Source organism: Pseudorca crassidens, chromosome 8 (genome assembly GCF_039906515.1).
Source record: "Pseudorca crassidens isolate mPseCra1 chromosome 8, mPseCra1.hap1, whole genome shotgun sequence".
NCBI lineage: Eukaryota > Metazoa > Chordata > Mammalia > Artiodactyla > Delphinidae > Pseudorca > Pseudorca crassidens.
The window spans coordinates 93,715,557-93,739,426 of record NC_090303.1 but is presented as its reverse complement, the minus strand read 5'-3'; the positions used below and the strand labels follow the sequence as shown (position 1 = coordinate 93,739,426).

Here is a 23,870-nt window from a genome sequence, read left to right as displayed (position 1 = left end):
TAATATTGAGTATAGTTCCCTGCGCTATACAGTAGGCCCTTGTTGGTTATCTATTTTATACATAGTAGTGTGTATCTGTTAATCCCAGCCTAGGGAATTCTTAAATTCATTCTCAGCACCCATTTCTTAGTCTGGACTCAAGAAGTCTTCTGAAATAGATAATTCCTACGGAGATTAGGCTGCCCTCTCCAGCCTCTGTTTCCTAGAAAACTTGGTTTCACTAGGGCAGAAGAGAGAGTAGCGTTTACTCTAACGGTTAAAACACACACACACACACACACACACACACACACACACACACACACACACACACACACACACACACACACCCTAGAAAGTACAGGTTAAAGCAGATAAGATTTTTCTAACTTCTTGGTATTTTAAATGCTTACTTTTCTCAAAACTAGTTGATCTTTTTCCCACCCACCCCTAGGGCTGTCCCTGGGCCTTTTTGTACTTTTGGAGATTACAGCTCACACTCCTAGCAAGGGCAAGAATGGAAACTGGAAACATTATTAGCATTTTTTGCTCCCTGCTTAAAAGAAAGCCCTCAAACTGCAAAAGCTATTTGGTCTGCACAAAGGCTTGGGGGTGTGGGAATGCCGAAGGGCTGAGACACCAGGCCATTTAAAGAGGAGGCACTGAGTTTGCTACAAGTTTTCCTAATTTTTTTCCTAAGACCTTAGCTCCTGTCCTTTAGAGTGGGGGAGGGGAGCTTCACACTAGGGTAAACCAGCACAAACCTAAATTTGCATTCATTCCTGCATCTACCCGTTGGTTTATCTATTCATTTGTTTACTCAACAAAGATTTTGGGCCAGGCAGTGAGCTAAAGCTGAGGACAAAGAGCTCCAAGCATTATGTGCAGATTGTGGGAGGGGTAGGGCAAAATGTTTAAGGTTAAAAATAAAAATAACAGGATTTTAAAAATTAGACAATCAGATTCTAAATTTCATATGTAAAAGATAAAGTGAGAACTTTTCTGGAAAAAATAGTAAGATGGCACTAACAGATATTATATACCTTCAATAATATACAGCACTGGGATTTAAATAAAGAGAACAGAAAGTTCACAAACAGACTTGAGTATAAGAATTTAATATGGGACTTCCCGGTGGCGCAGTGGTTAGGAATCTGCCTGCCAATGCAGGGAACACGCATTCGAGTCCTGGTCCGGGAAGATCCCACCTGCTGCGGAGCAAGTAAGCCCGTGTGCCACAACTACTGAGCCTGTGCTGTAGAGCCCACGAGCCACAACTACTGAAGCCCGCTGGCCCAGTGCCGGTGGTCCGCAACAAGAGAAGCCACCGCAATGAGAAGCCCGCCCACCGCTCTGTAACTGAAGAGAGCCCGTGCAGCAATGAAGACCCAATGCAACCAAAAATAAATAAATTTCTTAAGAAAAAAAAAAAGAAATGAACACTATTAAAATTTTTTAAAAAAGAATTTAATATGCCATAAAGATGGCATCTCAAGTCAGTGGAGAAAAGATGAACTATTCAATAAATGGTGTTGAGACAACTGGGTAACCGTCTGGGAAAAATCAAAGCTGTCACACCTAACACCTTGTGCCCGGACAAATTACAAAAGGATCATAAATTTAAACGTAGTAAATCAAACCATAAAATTACTAGGAAAAAAAAAAAAGGGGGTGAATACTTTAATAACCTTGGGGTGGGGAAGACTTTTATAACTATGATACAAAATCCAGAAAACATAGAATTAGACTGCATCTTAAAAAAAAAGCCACATGGCAAAAATCACAAGGAAAATCAGAACACCAACAGCAAACTGAGAAACATATTTGCAGTTCACGAGAAACAAAATGCTAATTTCCCTAATTCCGCTTACAAATGATCTAAGAGAAAAATGGGCAAAGGTTGCGAATAGACAGAAAAGGAAATAAAGTATCTCTTAAACTTATGAGGATTAAGAGGAATGGCAAATAATTGTAAATCAACTCTACTTCCATTTAAAAAAAGAGAGAGAGGGGAATTCCCTGGTGGTCCAGTGCTTAGTGAAACGGGGGTGGGGTTATGGGATCCTGGGCAAGGAAGCCTTTTTTTGTCCCCCGTTTCTTGTAGGCAAGACTCCAGCCTCCTTGACCTTTCCTGAGTTCCAAAGGGCAGATTCGAACAGTTGCTAATCAAAGGAGGAGTTGCCGAGAAACCACCCGAGGCAAGATTAAAGGGAGCAGAGAAGCCCATCAAATCAGGAGACCCTGAGACCCTGCACACACCCTCATCTTGTCAGCAACCCCACCTTTGAAGTATTGTTATAAAACTCCTCCTCAAATCCTCTTGGGTTGGCACACACATTTTTTTGAGGCAGGAACCTTGTGTGTTCCCATTTGCCTGGCAAAGCAATAGTGTCCTTTACTACTTCACCCAAAACTCTGTCTCCCAGATTCGACCCGGCACCGGTGCGATGGAGGATTCTGGCTAAAGCAATTTAACAGGATTCTTGCTAAAATTGGATGCAGAGATGAACACGGAAGTCCAAAAATTGAGGCCTCATTGTAAAGTTCAGGGGAGCCTGAGTAGAGTTTAGTCAAAGAATCTTTGTCATGACCCCCCCACCCCGGCCCTCTTTTTTTGGCTGCTCTGCATGCTTGTGGGATCTTAGTTCCCTGATCAGGGATCGAACCCCGGCCCTGGGCAGTGAGAGGCTGGAGTCCTAACCACTGGACCACCAGGGAAGTCCCTGTCAGGCCCTTTTCTACTTTTAAAAAAATGTTTAGTCACATGATTGTATTATTATAAAAAAAAATTATACAAAGGAAAAATTAACACAGCCTCTAATACAAAATAATTCATAAATTGTTGGAGAGGATACTTACACCGAAGAAGGCAGGGAACCACTGACCTATGTGAAAATACAAAGTGTTTTTACAGAGACCAAATCATTATTTGAACCCCCTTTGGAAAGAAAATAACAGGAAGATTAATATTTGTGCTTATTGTGTGGGACTAGAATTCACACAGTAAGGTTTTCAAGGTTGTTCCACAGAGTGCAAAGTAGATCTGCCCACAGCAATAGAATCCACAGCAGCTTGGCACGATGCTAGCCTTATCTCTTATACTTTCTTTAATTTTGTAGCACTCGGCACAGACCGACAAGTGGGATTGCATCTTGTCTGTAGTCTTCCCTTTTACATTAAAAGCTTCCCCTAGGGGAGAGCCTGACTTCCAGTACCGGCTGGGGAAGGAACACTAGCCCCACAGCTACAATTCCTCAAGCTTCAAGCTCTGCTCTGTCACTCATGGGCTGTGTGATCCTGCACAGCATCTCTGCCTGTCTCTTCAACTTCATCTGCTCAGATTCATAGGGGCAAAATAATCTGTGCTTGCTCAACTTGACAAGCCTGTTGTGAGACTAGAACTAGACAAGGAGGTGACAGGCCTTTGAAAAGCATCAGTATGATTCTGATGTAGGGTTGCCAGATAAAATATAGGAGGCCTAGTTATATTTGAAATTCAGACAACGAATGTTTTAAGTATAAGTATATCCCATGCAATATTTGGGATATACTTACACTAAAACTCGATTTGTTATTTATCTGAAGTTCAAATTTAACTGGGCATCCTGTATTTTCATATGCTAAATCTGGCAACCCTGTTTTAACATCATATAACAACATCAATGGAAACAATAATAAATACTTACCTAGCAGTTACTACACCTAGGGACTGTTTCTTGAGGCTTATATATATTAACTCATTTAATACTTATAAGGAAGGTGTACCACTGGCCTTATTTCACCAGTGAGGAGACTTAGGCAGGAACTTGCCCAATGTCACCGGGCTACTATGTTCAGGCACTAAAGTCCGCTCATGATTCCTATGTAACCTGGCTGTTTGGGTAGCATGGGTCCAGCAAAATCAAAATCACTAATAAATATTTTGTGAGGGAAGAGGTAAATGGATTGCCTTGTGCTGAACTTTTCTCCCAGAGAAAGGGATGACTCTTTGTTTATTTTGTTTCCCTATAATACAAAACATCATTATTCCTATTGGTATGGATGGTGAGACAAGGCGTAGTAATTTTTCTAACAACAGAGAATTCTTTCATCCATTGCCCACATATTATTGAGCACCTACTGTATGCCAGACACTGTACTAGGGACTTGGGATACATCTGAACAAAATAGGTAAAGATTCCTGCCCTCAGGGAACTTATATTCTAGCTAGGAGAGATAGACAATTAAAAAATAAATAACAAGAAATTCTATAGTAAATTAGAAGGTAAATAGTATGCAATAAAGAAGAATAGAGCAGGGACTTCCCTGGTGATCCAGTGGTTAAGACTCCAGCTTCCACTGCAGGGGCATGGGTTCGATCCCTGGTCGGGTAACTAAGATCCTGCATGCCAAAAAAAAAAAAAAATGAAAGAAAGGAAAAGAAAGATGAGTGGAGTAAGGGGATTAGGAGTGTAGGAGGGTGGGGTGAGGTGGTGAGGAAACGTGTTGCAATATTTTAAAAGGCAGTCAGAGGAGAAATTGAGATTTGAGAATTTCTTTTTCTTAATTGTTTTAATTTTTAAATTAATTTTTAAAAATTTATTTATTTAAATTATTTATTTTTCACTGCGTTGGGTCTTCGTTGCTGTGCGCGGGCTTTCTCTAGTAGCAGTGAGCGGGAGGCTACTCTTCGTTGTGGTGCGCGGGCTTCTCATTGCGGTGGCTTCTCTTGTTGCGGAGCACGGGCTCTAGGCACACAGCCTCAGTAGTTGTGGCGCACGGGCTCAGTAGTTGTGGCTCGCAGACTTAGTTGCTCCGTGGCATGTGGGATCTTCCTGGACCAGGGCTCGAACCTGTGTCCCCTGCATTGGCAGGCGGATTCTTAACCCCTGTGCCACCAGGGAATCCCTTAATTAATTTTTTATCGGAGTATAGTTGATTTGCAATGTTGTGTTAGTTTCTGCTGTACAGCAAAGTGAATCAGTTATACATATACATATGATAAATGGAATATTGCCTGCCATTATCAGTAAACAAAGGATGTCACAGTCATCAGCAGTTGCAGCTCACTAGGCTGCGCTGGTGATCCCTGAGGGGACTCAGGAAGGAAAGAATACCTGCCATCTAGCAGCCATCAGACTGCAGCCACTCCCTGCGGTGAGCCCTGAGGAAACTCAGGACGTGAAAACACAGGGTACTGGCCCCAGACAACTGAGGTGCATATCAAAGGAATGATTTCAGTGAGCCCAACTCTTGCATCTTCCCATACATAGAAAAATGTTAAATTCCTTAACTTGAGATATCTGGTTTTCTTTTATTAACAGTAATCTTTTGTTCCTACTAACTTCCCTTTGTTACAAAAGTATATATCCCAGCTCCCCTCCTCTCCTTGGAGCAATTTTCTCAGGGTTACTTGAGACACTGACTCCCGGGCTTGAAGTCCTAAAAACTCCAGCTGAATAAAACACAACTCTCAACTTTTAGGTTGTGAAGAGTTTTTTAGTCAACACATTTATCTACTCTTTTTAGGAGTCTTTTCTCATATAGGTCATTACAAAGTATTGAGTAGAGTTCCCTGTGCTATACAGTAGGTCCTTATTAGTTACCTGTTTTATATATAGTAGTGTGTATATGTCAATCCCAATCTCCCAATTTATCACCCCCAGCCCCAAGATTTGAGAATTTCTGGTTGAGTTTTGGCAAAAGCTTGGAGGAGGTAGCCAAGGAAGTGTCTAGATGATGAGGTTGTGAGAGTGTGACTTGCGTGTTTGGGTCAGCATGAAACCAAGTACAAACCCTTTCCCTGCCCCCAGTTTCTTGTTTATAAGCTTCATTCAGCCTCCTTGATATTCCCTGAGTCCCAAAGGGTGGATTCAAACAGTTGCTAATCAGGGAAGGGAGGGAATACAGAAACAAAGAAGGAGTAGTCAAGAAACAATAGTGAAACCTCGGGGCAGGGTCCTGGTTCTTCCTGAAGGAATGTACATAACAATATCTTTGAGTTCTTCTGCAGGAACTAAGGTCCCCACCCAGGTGGAGGATGGTAACTTGGCAACTTCGGGCTGAACGCTAGATTCCTGGAGCACCGTCCAGTTACCTCACCACCAACCAGTCAGAAGAAAGTCACACACCTTGCAGCCCTCACCCCAAATTTTGCCTATAAAAATTTCTCCTTGAAAACCATCGAGGAGTTGGGGTTTTTTGAGCCACCCGTTCCCCTTGCTTGGCCCTGCAATAAACCTCTCTCTGCACCAGACTCTGATGTTTAGGTCTGTTTGGCCTCACGGTGCCTCGGGCACACAAACTTGCATTTGGTAACAAGCTTGAGGTCAGAGTTCCTGGAGAAGCGAAAAAGGGGCAGAAGAGAGATGAGGTCTGTAGATGGGGCCTAGTAAAGCCTTACCCTGATTGAAACCCTCCTTGGAGAACTTGGAGCAGAGAAAGTCACTTTGGCTGCAGGGGTGAACAGGAAGATCTAAAATTCAGAGCTCAGCTTGGCTGGGCACATGGGGTGTCGGGGACAGCTCTGGGTTCCATCCTCAATCCATCTTAAAGTTGAGGCCCAGGGCCTTTCCAGGTGTATCTCTGTGACTCAGATCTTTTACCATCTCATGTGACTGCTCTGAGGGCCCTGAGCTGAGCATCACTGCTTCCAGGTGAGGGCAGCAGTGAGGAGACAAAAAGAATCCATACTTTACAAGAGGATTTTTCTAAAATAGAATTGTTTTAAATGGCCCTCTTTCTTAACATAAAAAAGTTTCAGTACTTCCTTTCCTACTCCCACATTTTAAAAACACAATTTATCACTTGACTGTGTTAAAAAGGAGACAGAAGGCCCAAAATGGAGTCACTTGTGCTAAACCTCACATCACCAAACCAAGACTTAATGCCTAGCCTGTTGTCTCAACCCCCCAGGAATGTAACCAGTCAACCTGGAATTACCTGGTCAGCACTAGGTGAGGTGATAATGACCAGTAGGCCCCTTCTGTTCTTTTTGGGAGAACAATGCTTTCTTTGCTAATAAGTTCCTTTTTCTGCCCCCTTTCAGCCTTTAAAAACCTTTCCTTTCTACAGCTCAGTGCAACTCCTTTCTAGATGTCCAATTCATGAATTGTTCAATAAAGCCAATTAGATCATAAAATTGACTTGGTTGAAATTTTGTTATTTAACAACAACAGATAAACCCTAAGAGATAAAGACTACCAGGGACACACCTGTAGTCCAACAAAGATTTATTAACTTGCCGCAGCAGGGGAGGCCACCCAGGAGCGGAATGTGGGCATCTTGGAAAGGGGAATAGGGAGGGGCTTCTCACAGGGTTGAAGCTCTTTTTGGGTAACAACACAGCAGAAGAGGAGACCAGCTCTGGTTTGGGGTGCTGTCGTGAGGTGGGGCAGTTTAGAAACTGGGTGTCTCATAAATCTTCTTTGGGAGGTCAGAGGGAGAAGTGAAGTGGGGCTGGGAAGGTCATTAGCAAAAAGCTGTGATTACTCAAAAGGGGATTGTTAGTCATTTTGCAGTCATGGTGTGGCCTTGGGTGAAACATTGTTTTCTGTTGGCTTTGCCACTGTCCTTGTTTGTGTCTGTTGGGTACATTGTGGTCTGATTATCAGTGGGGTGGATTTTCACTTTCTCAAGGTAGAGAGACTATAGAAAAGCAAATTTAAGGGCTCATGAAAAACTGCTCAGGATTTAATATGCAGCATCTGTGTGGACCATGGGGTTTAATCAGAAAGTAGGATTAAATACGTTTTAATGTTCTTAGTTTTAGAAATAACTCTTAGAAGCTGGGATATTTCAGACAGCTTTTGTTATTCAATATCTATTAAGTTAAAACTGTAGTGTGAAGCACAGTGGACTCTCATTTAATTTTCATAATCATCTCTGGGGTAGGGAGTTATTTTAAAATTATTATTATTATTTTACAGATGGAAAGCAGGAGACTAAGAGGTAAGTTAACTTACTCAAAAACACATTGCTAGGAATGGGAGAAGCCTGGAGGTAATGGAGACAAGCTGACTGCAGAGCATTTGCTTAGCCACCATGCTATTCTCTTGGGTTGAGAGATCCCACCTCTGATGGGAAGAATAAGAGAGAACATTTATTAAGTGTTTAGTCTGCCAGGCACTAAGCTCAGTGATTGCCACACATATATAAACCTCACCACAACCCAATGTGGTGGGGCCTACTCTCACCCCCATTTGAGAGATCAGGAGACTGAGGCTAGAGAGAATGTGTAACCAGCTCAAATTCGTACAGCTAGTAATTGGTAGAGCCAGGGAAGTCTGGATTCAAACCCAGGACCCCAATCCCACTCCGCCTCTCCACTGCATCAGCCTATGCTGGGACGCATTCCTCTAAGTCAGTGCCCTTGAAATGAGGACTTTGGTTCCCTGGATGTGGAGCCTGGGGGCAGTAGGTGGGGGGGTGGGCCTCACCTGGGGTAGCCCGCCCTCGCCCCGCCCCTCCAAGGCGGGGCTGCCTCGCCCACCAATCAGAGAGCCCTGGGGGCGGGCTGGGGCCGCTCGGGCTCCGGCCCGCAGTGCTAGCGGCGAGATCGCTCTGAGACGCGACGCGGGGCAGAGGGGAACGAGCGGGCGCCTCAGTGTCCTTCTCCACCCCTCGCCTTGCCGCCTTCTCCTCCCCGCAGCCGGACCGGAATTATGTGATCCCGGAAGTTCCGGCGCCATTGCTGTGTGGGATAAACAGTAATGGCGGAGGCTGCAGCTCCCGGAACAACAGCCACAACATCAGGAGCACGAGCGGCAGCGGCGGCAGCGGCCTCCCCCACCCCTACCCCCACAGTCACCTCCCCGTCCCTGGGGGCGGGGGGCGGGGGAGGCGGCAGCGACGGCAGCAGCGGCGGCTGGACTAAACAGGTCACCTGCAGGTGAGACGCAGCGCGGCCGGCGCCGGGCGCGGGGAGGGGACCGAGACCCCGGAGGAAGGGGCGGGCGACCGGCCGGAGGTGGGAGGGGAGCCGGCGTTTCGTAGCCGCCGCCGACGGTGCTGCTGCTGCTGCCGCCGCCGCCGGCGTTCCTGTCCCCGCGGCCGCCGCGGCCTCGCCGCCCGCGCTGCGTCAACCCCCGCCGGCCGCCGAGGCTCGGGCGCGCGCGGCCTCGTTGCGGAGCCGCCGCACCGCCCGCAGTCTCCCCGCACCCGGCGGAGCGCGCAGCGCGCACGGGGAGAGGTAGGATGACTCCTCCCTCCTTCTTATTGTCGCCGGATCCCCCAGCCCCTGCCTCCAGCTAGCCGTTTCGAGAAGGAGGTTGGCGGTGTCTCCTGGAGCCAGCCGCCTCCCCGCGACCCTGCCTGGCCGGGGAGCGGCGCCGCGGGCCCCGGCGAGGGGGCTTGGCTGCCGGGCCCCGCGCCGTGTCATCCGTTTGTAAAGTCTTCTCGGGTCTCTCGGCCCCCGCCCCACCTGGAGCAGGAGCTTTGGTTATTTCTTCTTTGTATGTTTATCGAGGTTGGCGGTTGTGAGCTTTGTCTTAGAACCGAGTGCCGGGCCGGGGTCGTCTCCTCCGCCTTAAATTTGACGGGTTGCCGTTCCCGTGCCCCGGCTAAAGGTATCTCTTGGAAATCCACGCATCTTACTTAAGGGAGTCGAGGAGCTCGTCGCTCCCAAAGGAGAGAGATTTTGTTTTGGTTTGGGATGTCGGATGAAAATATTTGGAAAAAAAATAAGTGATTAGTGGAGGACGGTTATATTGACGTGTGCACGCCTGTAAAAAATTATCGAGCTGTACGTTTAAGATTAGGGCATTTAATTGGATGTTGTACTTGGATTTTTAAAAAGTGATCAGTAAGCGCCTAGAAGCTTTTGTTTTTCAATCGGTTGAAAAAATCAGTTGAAACGCCGGTTTTCACTTAGGTGGGGTAATTTAATTTATATGTAAATGTTAGAAAATATTCTTAATATACAAAACTCACTTCCCTGGTATTAACAGCGAGAGTGAAGCGTTCTCAGTGCTTAACATGATACATTTAAGGCATGAATGATAAGTTTAATTAAGTTTATTTTCAATAACGGGATGTAGAAAGCATAAAAGCCGTTTGAGGTAGCTTCTTTTATTAGTGATCTGTAGATCCTTAGAATACTTGTGCAGTATCCCAAAGAATGAGAATTAAAAAATTCCTATTAATGGAACCAATTATTTGAGTCTGTTACTTCTCTTTTATCTACGATGTTACAGTTGATATGTATGTGCTAGTTGACTCTTTTAAAAATAAAGGGACTAGGGGCTTCCCTGGTGGCGCAGTGGTTGGGAGTCTGCCTGCCGATGCAGGGGACACGGGTTCGTGCCCCGGTCCGGGAAGATCCCACATGCCGCGGAGCGGCTAGGCCTGTGAGCCATGGCCGCTGAGCCTGCGCGTCGGGAGCCTGTGCTCTGCAACGGGAGAGGCCACAGCAGTGAGAGGCCAGCGTACCGCAAAAAAATAAAAAAATAAAAAATATAAAAATAAAGGGAGTAGTGTAACCTTTTACATTCCTGAATTTTCTAGCCATTCATCCTGCAGTTCCAATCTATCTATACACAGACTAATCTTCCTTTAATATGTGGGTTCTTTAAGAACTCTATTCAGTGCCTTGATTTTAGACAGACTGTGATCTCAATATAGTTTAGCCTTGAATACCCATCACTAACTTGACATTACTATATATTACTTGTCTAATTATTATCCTGTTGCGTCTGTATCTGAGCTCAACTCATTTCTGCCCAGAATGCGTTATCACTTCTACACTTTACTTTCCCCTCTGTTAGGCACTTTTCCCTGATCCACTTCCCCTTTTCTACTTCCTCACCAGTGTCACCAGAATTCAGAACAGCTCACCAGACTAATCATTCCTTTTTGTCTACCTTTAGGATCTTTGAGTTTCTGAAAGATCCCAGATCGATCCTGGACCAGTGGGAGTTCCTTGCCCATGAACCAATAGATTTATATATTTAAGAAATTTACGTAGCTGAGTAATATTTCTAAGAAGCATTATGTATCAGATACAGGCTTAGATATGCTATTGTTTTTGTTTTTCATATGAAGCTGTTTATAGCTTTTGCTTGAGACAGTTATCCAAAAAAGCACAGGCTAGTTGATAAGTCTTGGGTTTTAATATTTGATATTGTTTTCAGTTGTTCTAAGTAGTAACACGATCTCCTGTTAAAAAATCTTTCTTCCTTTTGAATAGGGGAATACCAAATATGATATCTTCATTTATTTATTGTAAGCTTTGAGCTTTCAGGGGCCCTGTTTTGTTTATCATTGTATCTGTAGGGCTTTACTCAGTGCCTGGTATACTCAGTAAATGCTTAAATTGATCTTGATAAATCCACACCTAAAATTACCCACTTTGATATGTGCTTGTGAGATTCCTCTGCTTTCGTTAAGAAGTGGACGACCCTTGTAAATCAGCAAAGACAAAGGACTTAATAGAACATGTGTATATCTTTCTGGGACTACCTCATTCAGTTATTCAGTAAATAAGCATTAGTGCTTACAACGAGAGACATAGAGCTAGATGTTGAAGGAAATGCAGAAATGCACTGTATTATAAATATTTTCATTGTGTTTGATAGCAAAATCTCCTTTGAAGAGAATTCAAGATAGTGTTCTAGTTTGTGCCTCTTCCCCCCTTTATATCTAGGAATTTGACTAAGGCTGTTTTCTTCACCAAGGGTATAATCCTCTTAGCTGTTTGGATGTTATAAATTTGTTTTTGGTTGCTCAGAATCATCTGTATTTTCTTGTTGGTTAGTAATTGTCTAAATATTTCTCTTGAAATTCTGTCATTGTGTTTATCTTCGCGGCCTTTAAGGAAAACCTAGGTATACTTTTCCCAAGGAACTGTGTTATGCTGCCCCCACCAGGCCATTTTGATATCTTTTATTAGAATTTAGTGCTGTGAACTAGAAATGCTATTGCTGCTTCTAGTTTTCTTGAGTGTTGGGGGTTAAAACAACAAAGTCATAACTTGCAAGTTGTAATTTTGAACTTAGACAATGTTTTATCAGAGTGCTTCTACAATGGTAGACGAGTGTATTGAAATAATACACAAAAACCAAGTGTTTTTTCATTTTGATTTTTCAAAAACTTTAAGTGTAGTGTAAAAATGAAGGGAGTTTTTCCGGAAAGTCTTTATCCAAGTGCTGTGATATCCACAATAAAATTTATTGCCTTCAGACTTTAGTGTTTTTTGAAGGGATGCCATTGAAAAAGCTATTCAGCCCAGGGAAAGAGAAATTAATTTGCTACTGGCACTGTGATTCCCCATGACACCTAGTGTCTTCTACAGTTTTTACTGAACACATATCTAAGTATTATGTGTACAGGTACTATAGAAGATAAAAAGCAGAATAAACTATAGTTCTTAAACACCAGGAATTTACAATCTAGTTTGAGAAATAGGGTGCATGTACTTATCAAGAATTAAGTAACAGTAAACAGTGTCACAGCAGATTAAGTGATTAAGTGCCAAATTAATTAATATTCTGTAAATCCCCAGACAGGTTGTTATGACGCCTAGAAGTACTTTGAGGGTATTGGGTGGTTCTCTTACACCCTCACAAGCTACTGTTGGGGTTTCTTATATATATCTTGGTAACCATGCTTACGTTTCCAAGAGGTACAACAGTCGGGGATTCTAGTCAGTTGTATTTGTCTTTATTACTGGACAATGTCTGATTGGAGTCATAGAATCTTCAAGGTGGAAGGAACCATAGAAATCATATGGCCCAGCCTTTAACTGAAGGCAAGCTCAGCCTGGACACTGGCATTAAGGTGAATTTGGATGATGACTTTTTGGTGGTGGCATTTAAAAAAGAAAATGGGGAGAAATTCTTGGGAGAGTTGCCTTTCTTCTTCTTTAGGTTATAACTTACACTATCATGTCATAATCTCTTAGACATGGATTGGCAAGAAGGGATTTCACTGTGAGGACTGTTTATACCAACAGTGTTAATATCACTGAGAGACAAAAGGCAAGTAAAACAAACCAGAAACCCAGACCATATGTACCAAACAACCATGTAAAATAATGCTTAGTATTTGGCAGTAACTAATTAGGGCTTGTATTCTAGTGTTTCTGTTGATTCTGCGGTATCAGGTGATTTGTGTCTGCTTGAATTCCTTTGGTGATGCTAGTTCTGGACCTCAGGAGCTTATTTCATTGCTGGATAGTTCTAGTTCTCAGTCCTTACGCTGAGCCAGGTTTATGATGTAGCTTCCCACATGTATTGACTTTGCCAGGAATAGTGCTGCAAAAGGCTATTCCTTTGTCTTCTGGCCAAACTACTCCAGTTACTTAAAATCTTCTTATGGCATGACATCTAGGTCTCTTGCTTTTCTTATCCGATTCGTTAGTGTGTACCTCTTACAGTGTGTGGTCGGAAACAAATGTAGTCAAGGCAGAGAAGAGATGTGGAAGGGGAGATGGGGAAATGAACTCAGTGCCAGCAAAGACACTATGCAGCTGCTACTGCACACATGGAGGGGTTTTTTTGGGTTTTTTTTAAGTTCTTAAATCTGAAAGAGTGGTGAAACTAAGACAAAATAGCTTTACTGAGGGTCACAAAGCTGGAATTTAAACAGTCTTCCCAGTTCTTAAACTGTGTGCTTTTTATTACTACCTGGATCCAAACAGTTGACTGCTGCTGCAGCCCGATTGTATTAACTGTTCTGGTGCCTGCATCCACTGCTGGCTCTTGAAACTTGGAATCAACTGAAGTCCCTAGACGTAAATGTAATCAGCTGGCCCAGACACGTCACCTGGAAGAAGGCAGTTTAATGTAGTGTTTTAAAATTTAAATTTAATTCTGACATGTCCTTGTTTCAGATCTTTCAGTGGTTTCTTACTGCTTTAAGATAACTTGACTTAAAAGGCCCTGCAGAATCTGTTTCCCTAGCCTTCCAGCCTGTCCTCCCCTCTGTTCTCTCCATTCTTGGTCATTGCTGTATTATGCTCTTGGTCAAAAGGTGCCAACAGGCCATGCTACACTGTCTTGGGCCAGTGACTCGGAGTTTTACTCTTTCATTTTGGATTCTCGAGAACAGTTTTTACTATCATGGATGTCAGAAAGTAATAGTGGTGTGAGGTGTTGCACAAGTGTTGAGGAAGAGCATCCTGCTGGTCATTGAAATGCAGGTGTCAGGGAGCTGAACTCCTTGGAGCGACGGCTCTGCAATCTCCAGGGGCAGGTATTTTATCAAGCCTTAAAACTGTATCAGTATGTGCACCTTTGACTTCAAACTGACCCCAAAGAATATTGAAGGTATAGACAGCTTTGTCTTGTGTTGAGAATTGTGAAAGTTCCCACTGGGGATGGGACAGTAAGCAACTGTATTCAAACAGTGAGACTGTTTGAAATGAATAAGCAATTACCAACTGTGGATACTTTTTTTGTGTGTGTGTGGATACTTTTATAGATACTTTGAAGCATGATTATACTAGTGGTGATTACAATGAAATTATTGACTTGTTGGGTTGTTGGGTTTTTTTAAGTATTAATCTGTTCATTTATACAGTCAAAAAATACCTATTGGCGCAAGTGGTTTAACTCAAATTTGTGTTATGTGGTGCTCAGACAGCTTCAAAGCTTGCAGAAAGTTGCCCTGTAGTTGAGCAAAAGTTCAGACCTAGTTAGATTAAGTTAAACCTGATAATAGTTGAAATTAGGTTAATTATAGTTAGAATTTGACTTCCTACTACTATATTCTTATGTTTTGTTACGGACTGAAACCCTAGGGTAGTTCAGGATCTTCTTGATAATTATAGCTGTTCCACCAAGATGTTAACATTTTTTCTTTCTGTGTCACATAGAAGGTATACATGCCAGTCATTTTTTAAAATTAATTAATTTATTTATTTTTGGCTGCGTTTGGTCCTCGTTGCTGCTCGCGGGCTCTCAGGCCACTTCCTGTTGCGGTGAGCTGGCCTCTAATTGCACTGGCTTCTCTTGTTGTGGAGCACGGGCACCAGGAGCGTGGGCTTCAGTAGTTGTGGCACGCAGGCTCAGTAGTTGTGGCTCTCAGGGCTCCAGAGCGCAGGCTCAGCAGTTGTGGCTCACAGGCCTAGTTGCTCTGTGGCATGTGGGATCCTCCGGGACCAGGGCTCGAACTTGTGTCCCCCACATTGGCAGGCGGATTCCCAACCACTGCGCCACCAGGGAAGCCCCATGCCAGTAATTTGAATAGAACCTTTCACATTTCAATTTGGGGCAGGCTTCTTCAAGGCTCCTTTAGGTAAATATGAGTCTCTTTTCTATATATCCTTCAATCCAGTGGACAAGTAGAGTGCACTTAATGCTATTTTACCTTCCTTCTCTAGATAATTGACACACCCAGGAGGTAGGCACTTTTTCCTTACTCTGGATCAGCTGTACATAGATGCATATTCGGGGCAGTTAATGGTCTGCCAACATGAAATTTTCATAACTCTACTCAAGAGAAAGAGACCAAAGTCAGTGATGGGAGGGAGGATGCAACGGGTGGTGATAGTTCTACCCACTTTACAAGATCAGGATTATCTACAAAAAAAATAAAGCCCCTTATCACTTCCCTGATCCACCTAGTTACTTACAGATTGCTGCTTGGCCCCCCGCCCCATTTCCAGTTTAGTTGGTCTGAGGTGAGGTCTCAGAAGTTGCACTTGTAGCAAATTCCCAGGTCCTCTTAGAAACTGAGTCATTCTCTGATACTTGGTTTTTGGAAACTGCTAGTTAGGTACACATGTTCTCCTTCAGAACAAGAGTCTGCTAAATGAAGGACAGAAAGTGATTTCCCTTTGCCTCTACCTTTGCAACAAATTTTACTTGTATTTTCACATGTGGCTTTTAAAGAATTAAAATGGTTTCTCAAAGAATTGAAACATATACAGTAGTCTGACCCGTTCAGGTTTACGTTGTTTCTTGCTTATCTTTGATTTTTTTGCAGATAGAGCTGCCATTATGGCTGAAGTTAGTGGAAAACAAGAAGCTACCTCTGTAGGACTGTAAAATGAGAGCAGTAGTCAGACTTAACCCGTAGAGACAAGATTAATGATGACCTCAAAGTTTAAATTGGTGTCTGTATCTATAGGCAACCTTCCTGTAGTACCATCATGGATACTTTTATGGTCATACAGTCTAGTTCTACTTTCTTTGTGTTCATTTCTCGCGTTTGTGTAGATAGACTATAACAGTAGAATAAAGTACTAGTATATAGTGCTCCTGTGTTATTAGAATATATTGGTCATGAATTCTTTGAGTACTGACTTATAAACCAACTTGTGGTTCTTTGTCTCACAGGTATTTCATGCATGGGGTTTGTAAGGAAGGAGATAACTGTCGATACTCACATGACCTCTCTGACAGTCCATATGGTGTAGTGTGCAAGTATTTTCAGCGAGGGTACTGTATTTACGGAGACCGCTGCAGGTAAGAATTTGTTTCCAATTCAGTTTTGTTCAGGGGTGGATGGAGAGGTTGGCAGAAAAAAATGAGAGGAAAATACATAATTCCAACAACTTTGTAAATAATAGATTTAAAATAGTCCTTTTTTTTTTTTTGCCATGCCTCGCAGCTTGCAGGATCTTAGTTCCCCAACCGGCGATTGAACCCGGGTCATGGCGGTGAACGCACCAAGTCCTAACCACTGGATGGCCAGCAAATTCCCTAAAATAGTACTTTAAAAAGTGCTCATTAGAAATGTTAGCACACTGACATCTCTCTCGGAGGGAATGTATTACATTTAAAAAATGAGTTTATAATACAGTCCTAAATTTAAATAGTGCCTGAGGAGCAACTTCCGGCAAACCTAGGAATAGGGTGTGGTGAAGGCATGTTTGTTAATGGCATCTCCTCTTAAAGACCAAGAATAAGGTTCATATTTGACCAATTGGGACTAGTTTCAGTTCTCTATTAGTATGAATTATGGAGAGAAAATGAGATCATAGGCATTTGGAACAGTGTATTAGGTTACTAGTTAAGAGGGCTTCTCATTCCAACTAAACTTTCATAAACCACTTGAGCTCGCAAGACTAAATTTTAAGCCAAGATTTACAGAAAATGCTTCAGAACAGTCTCTAGTATCTATCTCAGAATGTGGAAAATCAAGAGGGATTAGTTATTAAGTAATCTCTATAATCATTCATTAATTGGTATCATAATCCTGTTAAATTGCAATTCAGCAGTAGTGGGTTCTGTGGGTTCTGCTAGCAATTGGGTAGAGCTTTTCTTCTCTTTTTCTTTTTGGCCATACTGCGCGGCACGTGGGATCTTAGTTCCCTGACCAGGGAACAAACCCGTATCCCCTGCAGTGGAAGTGCTGAGACCTAACCCTGGACCACCAGGGAAGTCCCAGTTAGAGCTTTTCTTTATCTTCTCAGTTTAGAAAATATCTAAGTGTATTAGTTATCTATTGATGTTAAACAAGTTACCCTGAAATTCAGCAGCTTGAAAATGGTAAACATTTATTATCTCATAGTTTCTGGGGTCTGGAACCTTGGCGTGGCTTAGCTGAGTGGGTGGTTCTAGCTTGGAGCCTCTCAAGAGATTGCAGCCAAGATTTCAGCCAGGGCTGCCATCATCTGAAGTCTCAGTGGGGGCCGGAAGACCACTTGGAAGGTGGCTCACTCACACATCTGTTGGTGGGAGGCCTTAGTTCCTCGCCTCGTGGACATTTCCCTAGGGCTGCTTTAGTGTCCTCACACTAACTTGTCCCCAGAGTAAGTGATTCAAGAGAGACAGCAAGGACGAAGCCACAATACCTTTTTATGATCTAGTCTCAGAAGTCATACACTGTCACTTCCACTATATTCTGTTTATTACAAGCGAGTCACTAAGTCCAGCCCACTTTCAAGGGGAAAGAAATTGGCCTCCACCTGTTGAAGGGGGGAGGACTGTTAAAGAATTTTGGGCATATTTTATTTTATATTTTTTAAGGTTTTTAAAAAAATTTATTTAAAAATTTCTTTTTGGCTGTGTTGGGTCTTCGTTGCTGTGCAGGCTTTCTCTAGTTGCAGTGAGCGGGGGCTACTGTTTATTGCGGTGTGCTGGCTTCTCATTATGGTGGCTTCTCTTGTTGTGGAGCACGGGCTCTAGGCACGTGGGCTTCAGTAGTTGTGGCGTGACGGCTCAGTAGTTATGACTTGTGGGCTCTAGAGCGCAGGCTCAGTAGTTGTGACACACAGGCTTAGTTGTTCCGCAGCATGTGAGATCTTCCTGGACCAGGGCTCTAACCCGTGTCCCCTGCATTGGCAGGCGTATTCTTAACCACTGCGCCACCAGGGAAGTCCCAGGCATATTTTAAATGATCACACTAGGTAAGATATTTTGACAGTGTCATAGCCAATTTTAGCATCCTATTATCAGAAAAGAATTGTGTCAGCTATTGGGTTCAAATGCTTAGAGTTCAAAAGACTAAGAAATTATTGACGGGTGGGATATTGATGTTAGGCTATCTCACATCTGTTTTACTTAGGAAATCTAGTAAGGGTAGAGAAGAAATACAAGATTCTTTCCATGTGACTGTAGGAAGCCTCCCAGAAATGGAACCCCTGGTACCTGAGTTTAGTGGTCATTTTGCTCTCTGCTGATTTTTTTCATTGCAATATTGCTAGAAGGAAAAAACTGATACGACACTCCTCAAAAAAAAACCCAAAAGTAAAAAACCCAGATATGTCTTTTGTAGTCAGTCACAATATTAAAAAGGGCAATAGGTGTTAGAAGTCCATCCCACTGTGAATGAGCGATTCTTTGTAGTAGGATGGTCTCTGCAGGATTTAAAAAAAAAAAATCTTTATTGGAGTATAATTGCTTCACAATACTGTGTTAGTTTCTGTTGCATAACAAAGAGAATCAGCCATATGTATACACATGTCCCCATATCCCCTCCCTCTTAGCCTCCCTCCCATCCTCCCTATCCCACCCCTCTAGGTTATCGCAAAGCACCAAGCAGATCTCTGTGCTATGCTGCTGCTTCCCACCAGCCAACTATTTTACATTTGGTGGTGTATATATGTCCATGCTACTCTCACTTTGCCCCAACTTTGCCCTCCCACCCTATCCATGTCCTCAAGTCCATTTTCTATGTCTACCTCTTAATTTCTGTCCTGCAACTAGGTTCATTAGTACCTTTTTTTTTTTTTTTTAGATTCCATATATATGCGTTAGCATAAGGTATTTGTTTTTCTCTTTCTGACTTAACTTCACTCTGTATGACACACTCTAGGTCCATCCACCTCACTACAAATAACTCAGTTTTTTTTTTACGGCTGAGTAATATTCCACTGTATATATGTGCCACATCTTCTTTATCCATTCATCTGTTGGTGGACCATTAGGTTGGTTCCATGTCCTGGCTATTGTAAATAGAGCTGCAATGAACATTGTGGTACATGTCTCTTCTTCAATTATCGTTTTCTCAGGGTATATGCCCAGTAGTGGGATTGCTGGGTCATATGGTAGTTCCAGTTTTAGTTTTTTAAGGAACTTCCATACTGTTCTCCTTGGTGGTTGTATCAATTTACATTCCCACCAATAGTGCAGGAGGGTTCCCTTTTCACCACACCCTTTCCAGCATTTATTGTTTCTAGAGTTTTTTTTTTTCCCCCTAGATTTTTTGATGATGGCCATTCTGACTGGTGTGAGGTGATACCTCATTGTAGTTTTGATTTGCATTTCTCTAATAATTAGTGATGTTGAGCATCTTTTCATGTGTCTCTTGGACATCTGTACATCTTCCTTGGTGAAATGTCTATTTAGGTCTTCCGCCCATTTTTAAACTGGATTGTTTGTTTTTTGATATTGAGCTGTTTGTATATTTTGGAGATTAATCCTTTGTCTGTTGTTTCATTTGCAAATATTTTCTCCCATTCTGAGGGTTGTCTTTTTGTCTTGTTTATGGTTTCCTTTGCTGTGCAAAGCTTTTAAGTTTAAGACCCATTTGTTTATTTTTGGTTTATTTCCCGAACTCTAGGAGGTGGGTCAAAAAAGATCTTGCTGTGTTTTATGTCAAAGAGTGTTTTTCCTATGTTTTCCTCTAAGAGTTTTATAGTGTCTGGTCTTATATTAAGTCTTTAATCCATTTGTAGTTTATTTTTGTGTATGGTGTTAGGTAGTGTTCTAATTTCATTCGTTCACATGTAGCTGTCCGGTTTTCCCAGCACCACTTATTGAAGAGGCCGTCTTTTCTCCATTCTATGTTCTTGCCTCCTTTATTGTAAATTAGGTGCCCATGTGTGTGTGGGTTTATCTCTGGGCATTCTATCTTGTACCATTGATCTATATTTCTGTTTTTGTGCCAGTACCATACTGTCTTGATTACTGTAGCTTTGTGGTATAGTTTGAAGTCAGGGAGCCTTATTCCTCCAGCTCCATTTTTCTTTCTCAAGATTGCTTTGGCTAGTATAGTCATTTTCCATACGTGTTTGTGTTTCCATATGAATTGTAAAATTTTTTGTTCTAATTCTGTGAAGAATGCCATTGGTAGTTTGATAGGGATTGCATTGAATCTGTAGATTGCTTTGGCTAGTATAGTCATTTTCACAATATTGATTCTTCCAATGCAAGAACATGGTATATTTCTCCATCTCTTTCTGTCATCTTTGATTTCTTTCATCAGTATTTTATAGTTTTCTGAGTACAAGTCTTTCACCTCCTTAGGCAGGTTTATTCCTAGGTATTTTATTCTTTTTGTTGCAGTGGTAAATGGGAGTGTTTCCTTAATTTCTCTTTCTGATTTTTCATTGTTGGTGTATAGGAATGCCAGAGATTTCTGTGTGTTAATTTTGTATCCTGCAACCTTACCAAATTCATTGATTAGTTCTAGTAGTTTTCTGGTGGCATCTTTAGGATTCTCTATGTATAGTATCATGTCATCAGCAAACAGTGACAGTTTTATTTCTTTTCCAATTTGTATTCCTTTTATTTCTTTTTCTTCGATTGCTATGGCTAGGACTTCCAAAACTATGTTGAATAAGAATGGCGAGAGTGGACATCCTTGTCTTGTTCCTGATCTTAGTGGAAATGCTTTCAGTTTTTCACCATTGAGTATGATGCTTGCTGTGGGTTTGTCATATGTGTCTTTTATTATGTTGAGGTAGGTTCCCTCTTTGCCCATTTTCTGGAGAGTTTTTATCATAAATGGGTGTTGAATTTTGTCAAAAGCTTTTTCTGCATCTATTGATGATTATATGGTTTTTATTCCTTAATTTGTTAATGTGGTGTATCACATTGATTAATTTGCGTATATTGAAGAATCCTTGCATCCCTGGGATAAATCCCACTTGTTCATAGTGTATGATCCTTTTAATGTGTTGTTGGATTCTGTTTTCTAGTATTTTCTTCAGGATTTTTGCATCTGTGTTCATCAGTGATATTGGTCTATAATTTTCTTTTTTTGTGATATCTTTTTCTGGTTTTGGTATCAGCATGATGGTGGCTTCGTAGAAGGAATTTGGGAGTGTTTCTCCCTTTGCAGTTTTTTTGGAAGAGTTTGAGAAGGATCTCTACATGTTTGATAGAATTCGCCTGTGAGGCCGTCTGGTCCTGGACTTTTGTTTGTTAGAAGATTTTAAGTTAGTTTCAATTTCATTACTTGTGATAGTTCTCTTTATCTTTTCTAATTCTTCCTGGGTCAGTCTTGGAAAATTGTACCTTTCCAAGAATTTGTCCATTTCTTCATGGTTGTCCTTTTTATTGGCATGTAGTTGTTTGTAGTATTCGCTTTATAATCCTTTGTATTTCTGCAGTGTCAGTTGTGATTTCTCCTTTTTCATTTCTAATTTTATTGATTTGCGTCCTCTCCCGTTTCTTTTTGATGAGTCTGGCTAAGGTTTTTCAATTTTGTTTATCTTCTCAAAGAACCAACTCTTAGTTTTATTGATCTTTACTACTGTTTTCTTCATTTCTATTTCATTTATTTCTGCTCTGATCTTTATGATTTCTTTCCTTCTACTGACTTTGGGTTTTCTTTGTTCTTCTTTGTCTAGTTGTTTTAAGTGTAGGGTTAGATTGTTTATTTGAGATTTTTCTTGTTTTTTGAGGTGAGATTGAGTTGCTATAAATTTCCCTCTTAGAACTGCTTTTGCTGTGTCCCATAGGTTTTGGGTCGTGGTGTTTTCGTTATCATTTGTTTCTATGTATTTTTTAATTTCTTTGATTTCTTCAGTGATCTCTTGGTTATTTAGTAGTGCACTGTTTAGCCTCCATGTTTTTTTGGTTTTTTATTTTTTGTGGTACGCGGGCCTCTCACTGTTGTGGCCTCTCCCGTTGTGGAGCACAGGCTCCGGACATGCAGGCCCAGCAGCCACGGCTCACGGGCCCAGCCGCTCCATGGCACGTGGGATCTTCCCGGATTGAGGCACGAACCTGTGTCCCCTGCATCGGCAGGTGGACTCTCAACCACTGCGCCACCAGGGAAGCCCGCCTCCATGTATTTTTGTTTTTTACAGTTTTTTTCTTGTAATTGATTTCCAGTCTCATAGCGTTGTGGTCAGAAAAGATGCTTGATATGATTTCAGTTTTCTTAAATTTTCCTAGGCTTGATTTGTGACCCAAGATGTGATTCATCCTGGAGAATGTTCCATGTGCACTTGAGAAGAAAGTATATTCTGCCACTTTTGGGTGGATAAATATCAATTAGATCTGCCTGGTCTGTTGTGTCATTTAAAGCTTGTGTTTCCTTATTTATTTTCTGTTTGGATAATCTGTCCATTGGTGTAAGTGGGGTGCTAAAGTCCCCTACTATTACTGTGTTACTTTCGATTTCTTTCATGGTTGTTAGCATTTGCCTTATGTATTGAGGTGCTCCTATGTTGGGTGTATAAACATTTATAATTGTTACATCTTCTTGGATTGATCCTTTGATCATTGTGTGGTGTCCCTCCTTATCTCTTGTAACAGTCTTTATTTTAAAGTCTGTTTTATCTGATACAAGTATTGCTACTCCAGCTTTCTTTTGATTTCCATTTGCATGGAATATCTTTTTCCATCCCTTCACTTTCAGTCTGTAAGTGTCCCTAGGTCTGAAGTGGGTCTCTTGTAGACAGCATATATATGGGTCTTGTTTTTGTATCCATTTCAGCCAGTCTGTGTTTTGGTTGGGGCATTTAATCCATTCACATTCAAGGATATTATTGATATGTATGTTCCTATTACCATTTTCTTAATCATTTTGGGTTTGTTTTTGTGGGTCTTTTTCTTCTCTTGTGTTTCCCGCTTAGAAAAGTTTCTTTAGCATTTGTTGTAAAGCTGGTTTGGTGGTGCTGAATTCTTTTAGCTTTTGCTTTTCTGAAAAGCTTTTGACTTCTCCATCAAATCTGAATGAGATCCTTGCTGGTTAGAGTTATCTTGGTTGTAGGTTTTTCTCTTTCATCACTTTAAGTATATCCTGCCCCTCCCTTTTGGCCTGAAGAGTTCCCGCTGAAAAATCAGCTGATAACCTTATGGGGATTCCTTTGTATGTTATTTTTTGTTTTCCCTTGCTGCTTTTAATATTTTTTCTTTGAATTTAATTTTTGTTAGTTTGATTAATATGTGTCTTGGTGTGTTCTTCCTAGGATTTGTCCTGTATGGGACTCTCTGTGCTTCCTGGACTTGGGTGACTATTTCCTTTCCCATGTTAGGGAACTTTTCAACTATAATCTCTTCAAATATTTTCTCAGACCCGTTCTCTTTCTCTTCTTCTTTTGGGACCCCTATAATTCGAATGTTGGTGCTTTTAGTGTTGTCCCAGAGGTCTCTGATATTGTCTTCAATTCTTTTCATTCTTTTTTCTTTATTCTGCTCCTCGGAAGTTATTTCTACCATTTTGTCTTCCAGCTCACTTATTCGTTCTTCTGCCTCAGTTATCTGTTACTGATTCCTTTTAGTGTATTTTTCATTTCATTTATTGTGTTGTTCATCTCTGTTTGTTCTTCTAGATCTTTGTTAAACATTTCT

General features: G+C 41.8%; 1 protein-coding gene across 4 annotated transcripts in view; it reads left to right on the top strand.

Moving 5' to 3' along the window:
* Positions 1-8,467: 8,467 nt before the first annotated feature.
* The window catches only part of MKRN1 (makorin ring finger protein 1), a 28,856-nt gene continuing 13,453 nt past the window's right edge, over positions 8,468-23,870 (top strand). Inside the window, exons 1-2 of one of the 4 annotated variants that reach the window (XM_067747193.1) lie at positions 8,468-8,848; positions 16,236-16,364. In XM_067747193.1, coding sequence (XP_067603294.1) covers positions 8,670-8,848; positions 16,236-16,364 — 308 coding nt within the window. In that variant the 5' untranslated portion in view covers positions 8,468-8,669. Of the gene's footprint in view, positions 8,849-9,035; positions 9,149-9,502; positions 9,525-16,235; positions 16,365-23,870 lie in introns of those variants that run through there. The other 3 variants (XM_067747197.1, XM_067747195.1, XM_067747194.1) reach the window with 3 other exon arrangements.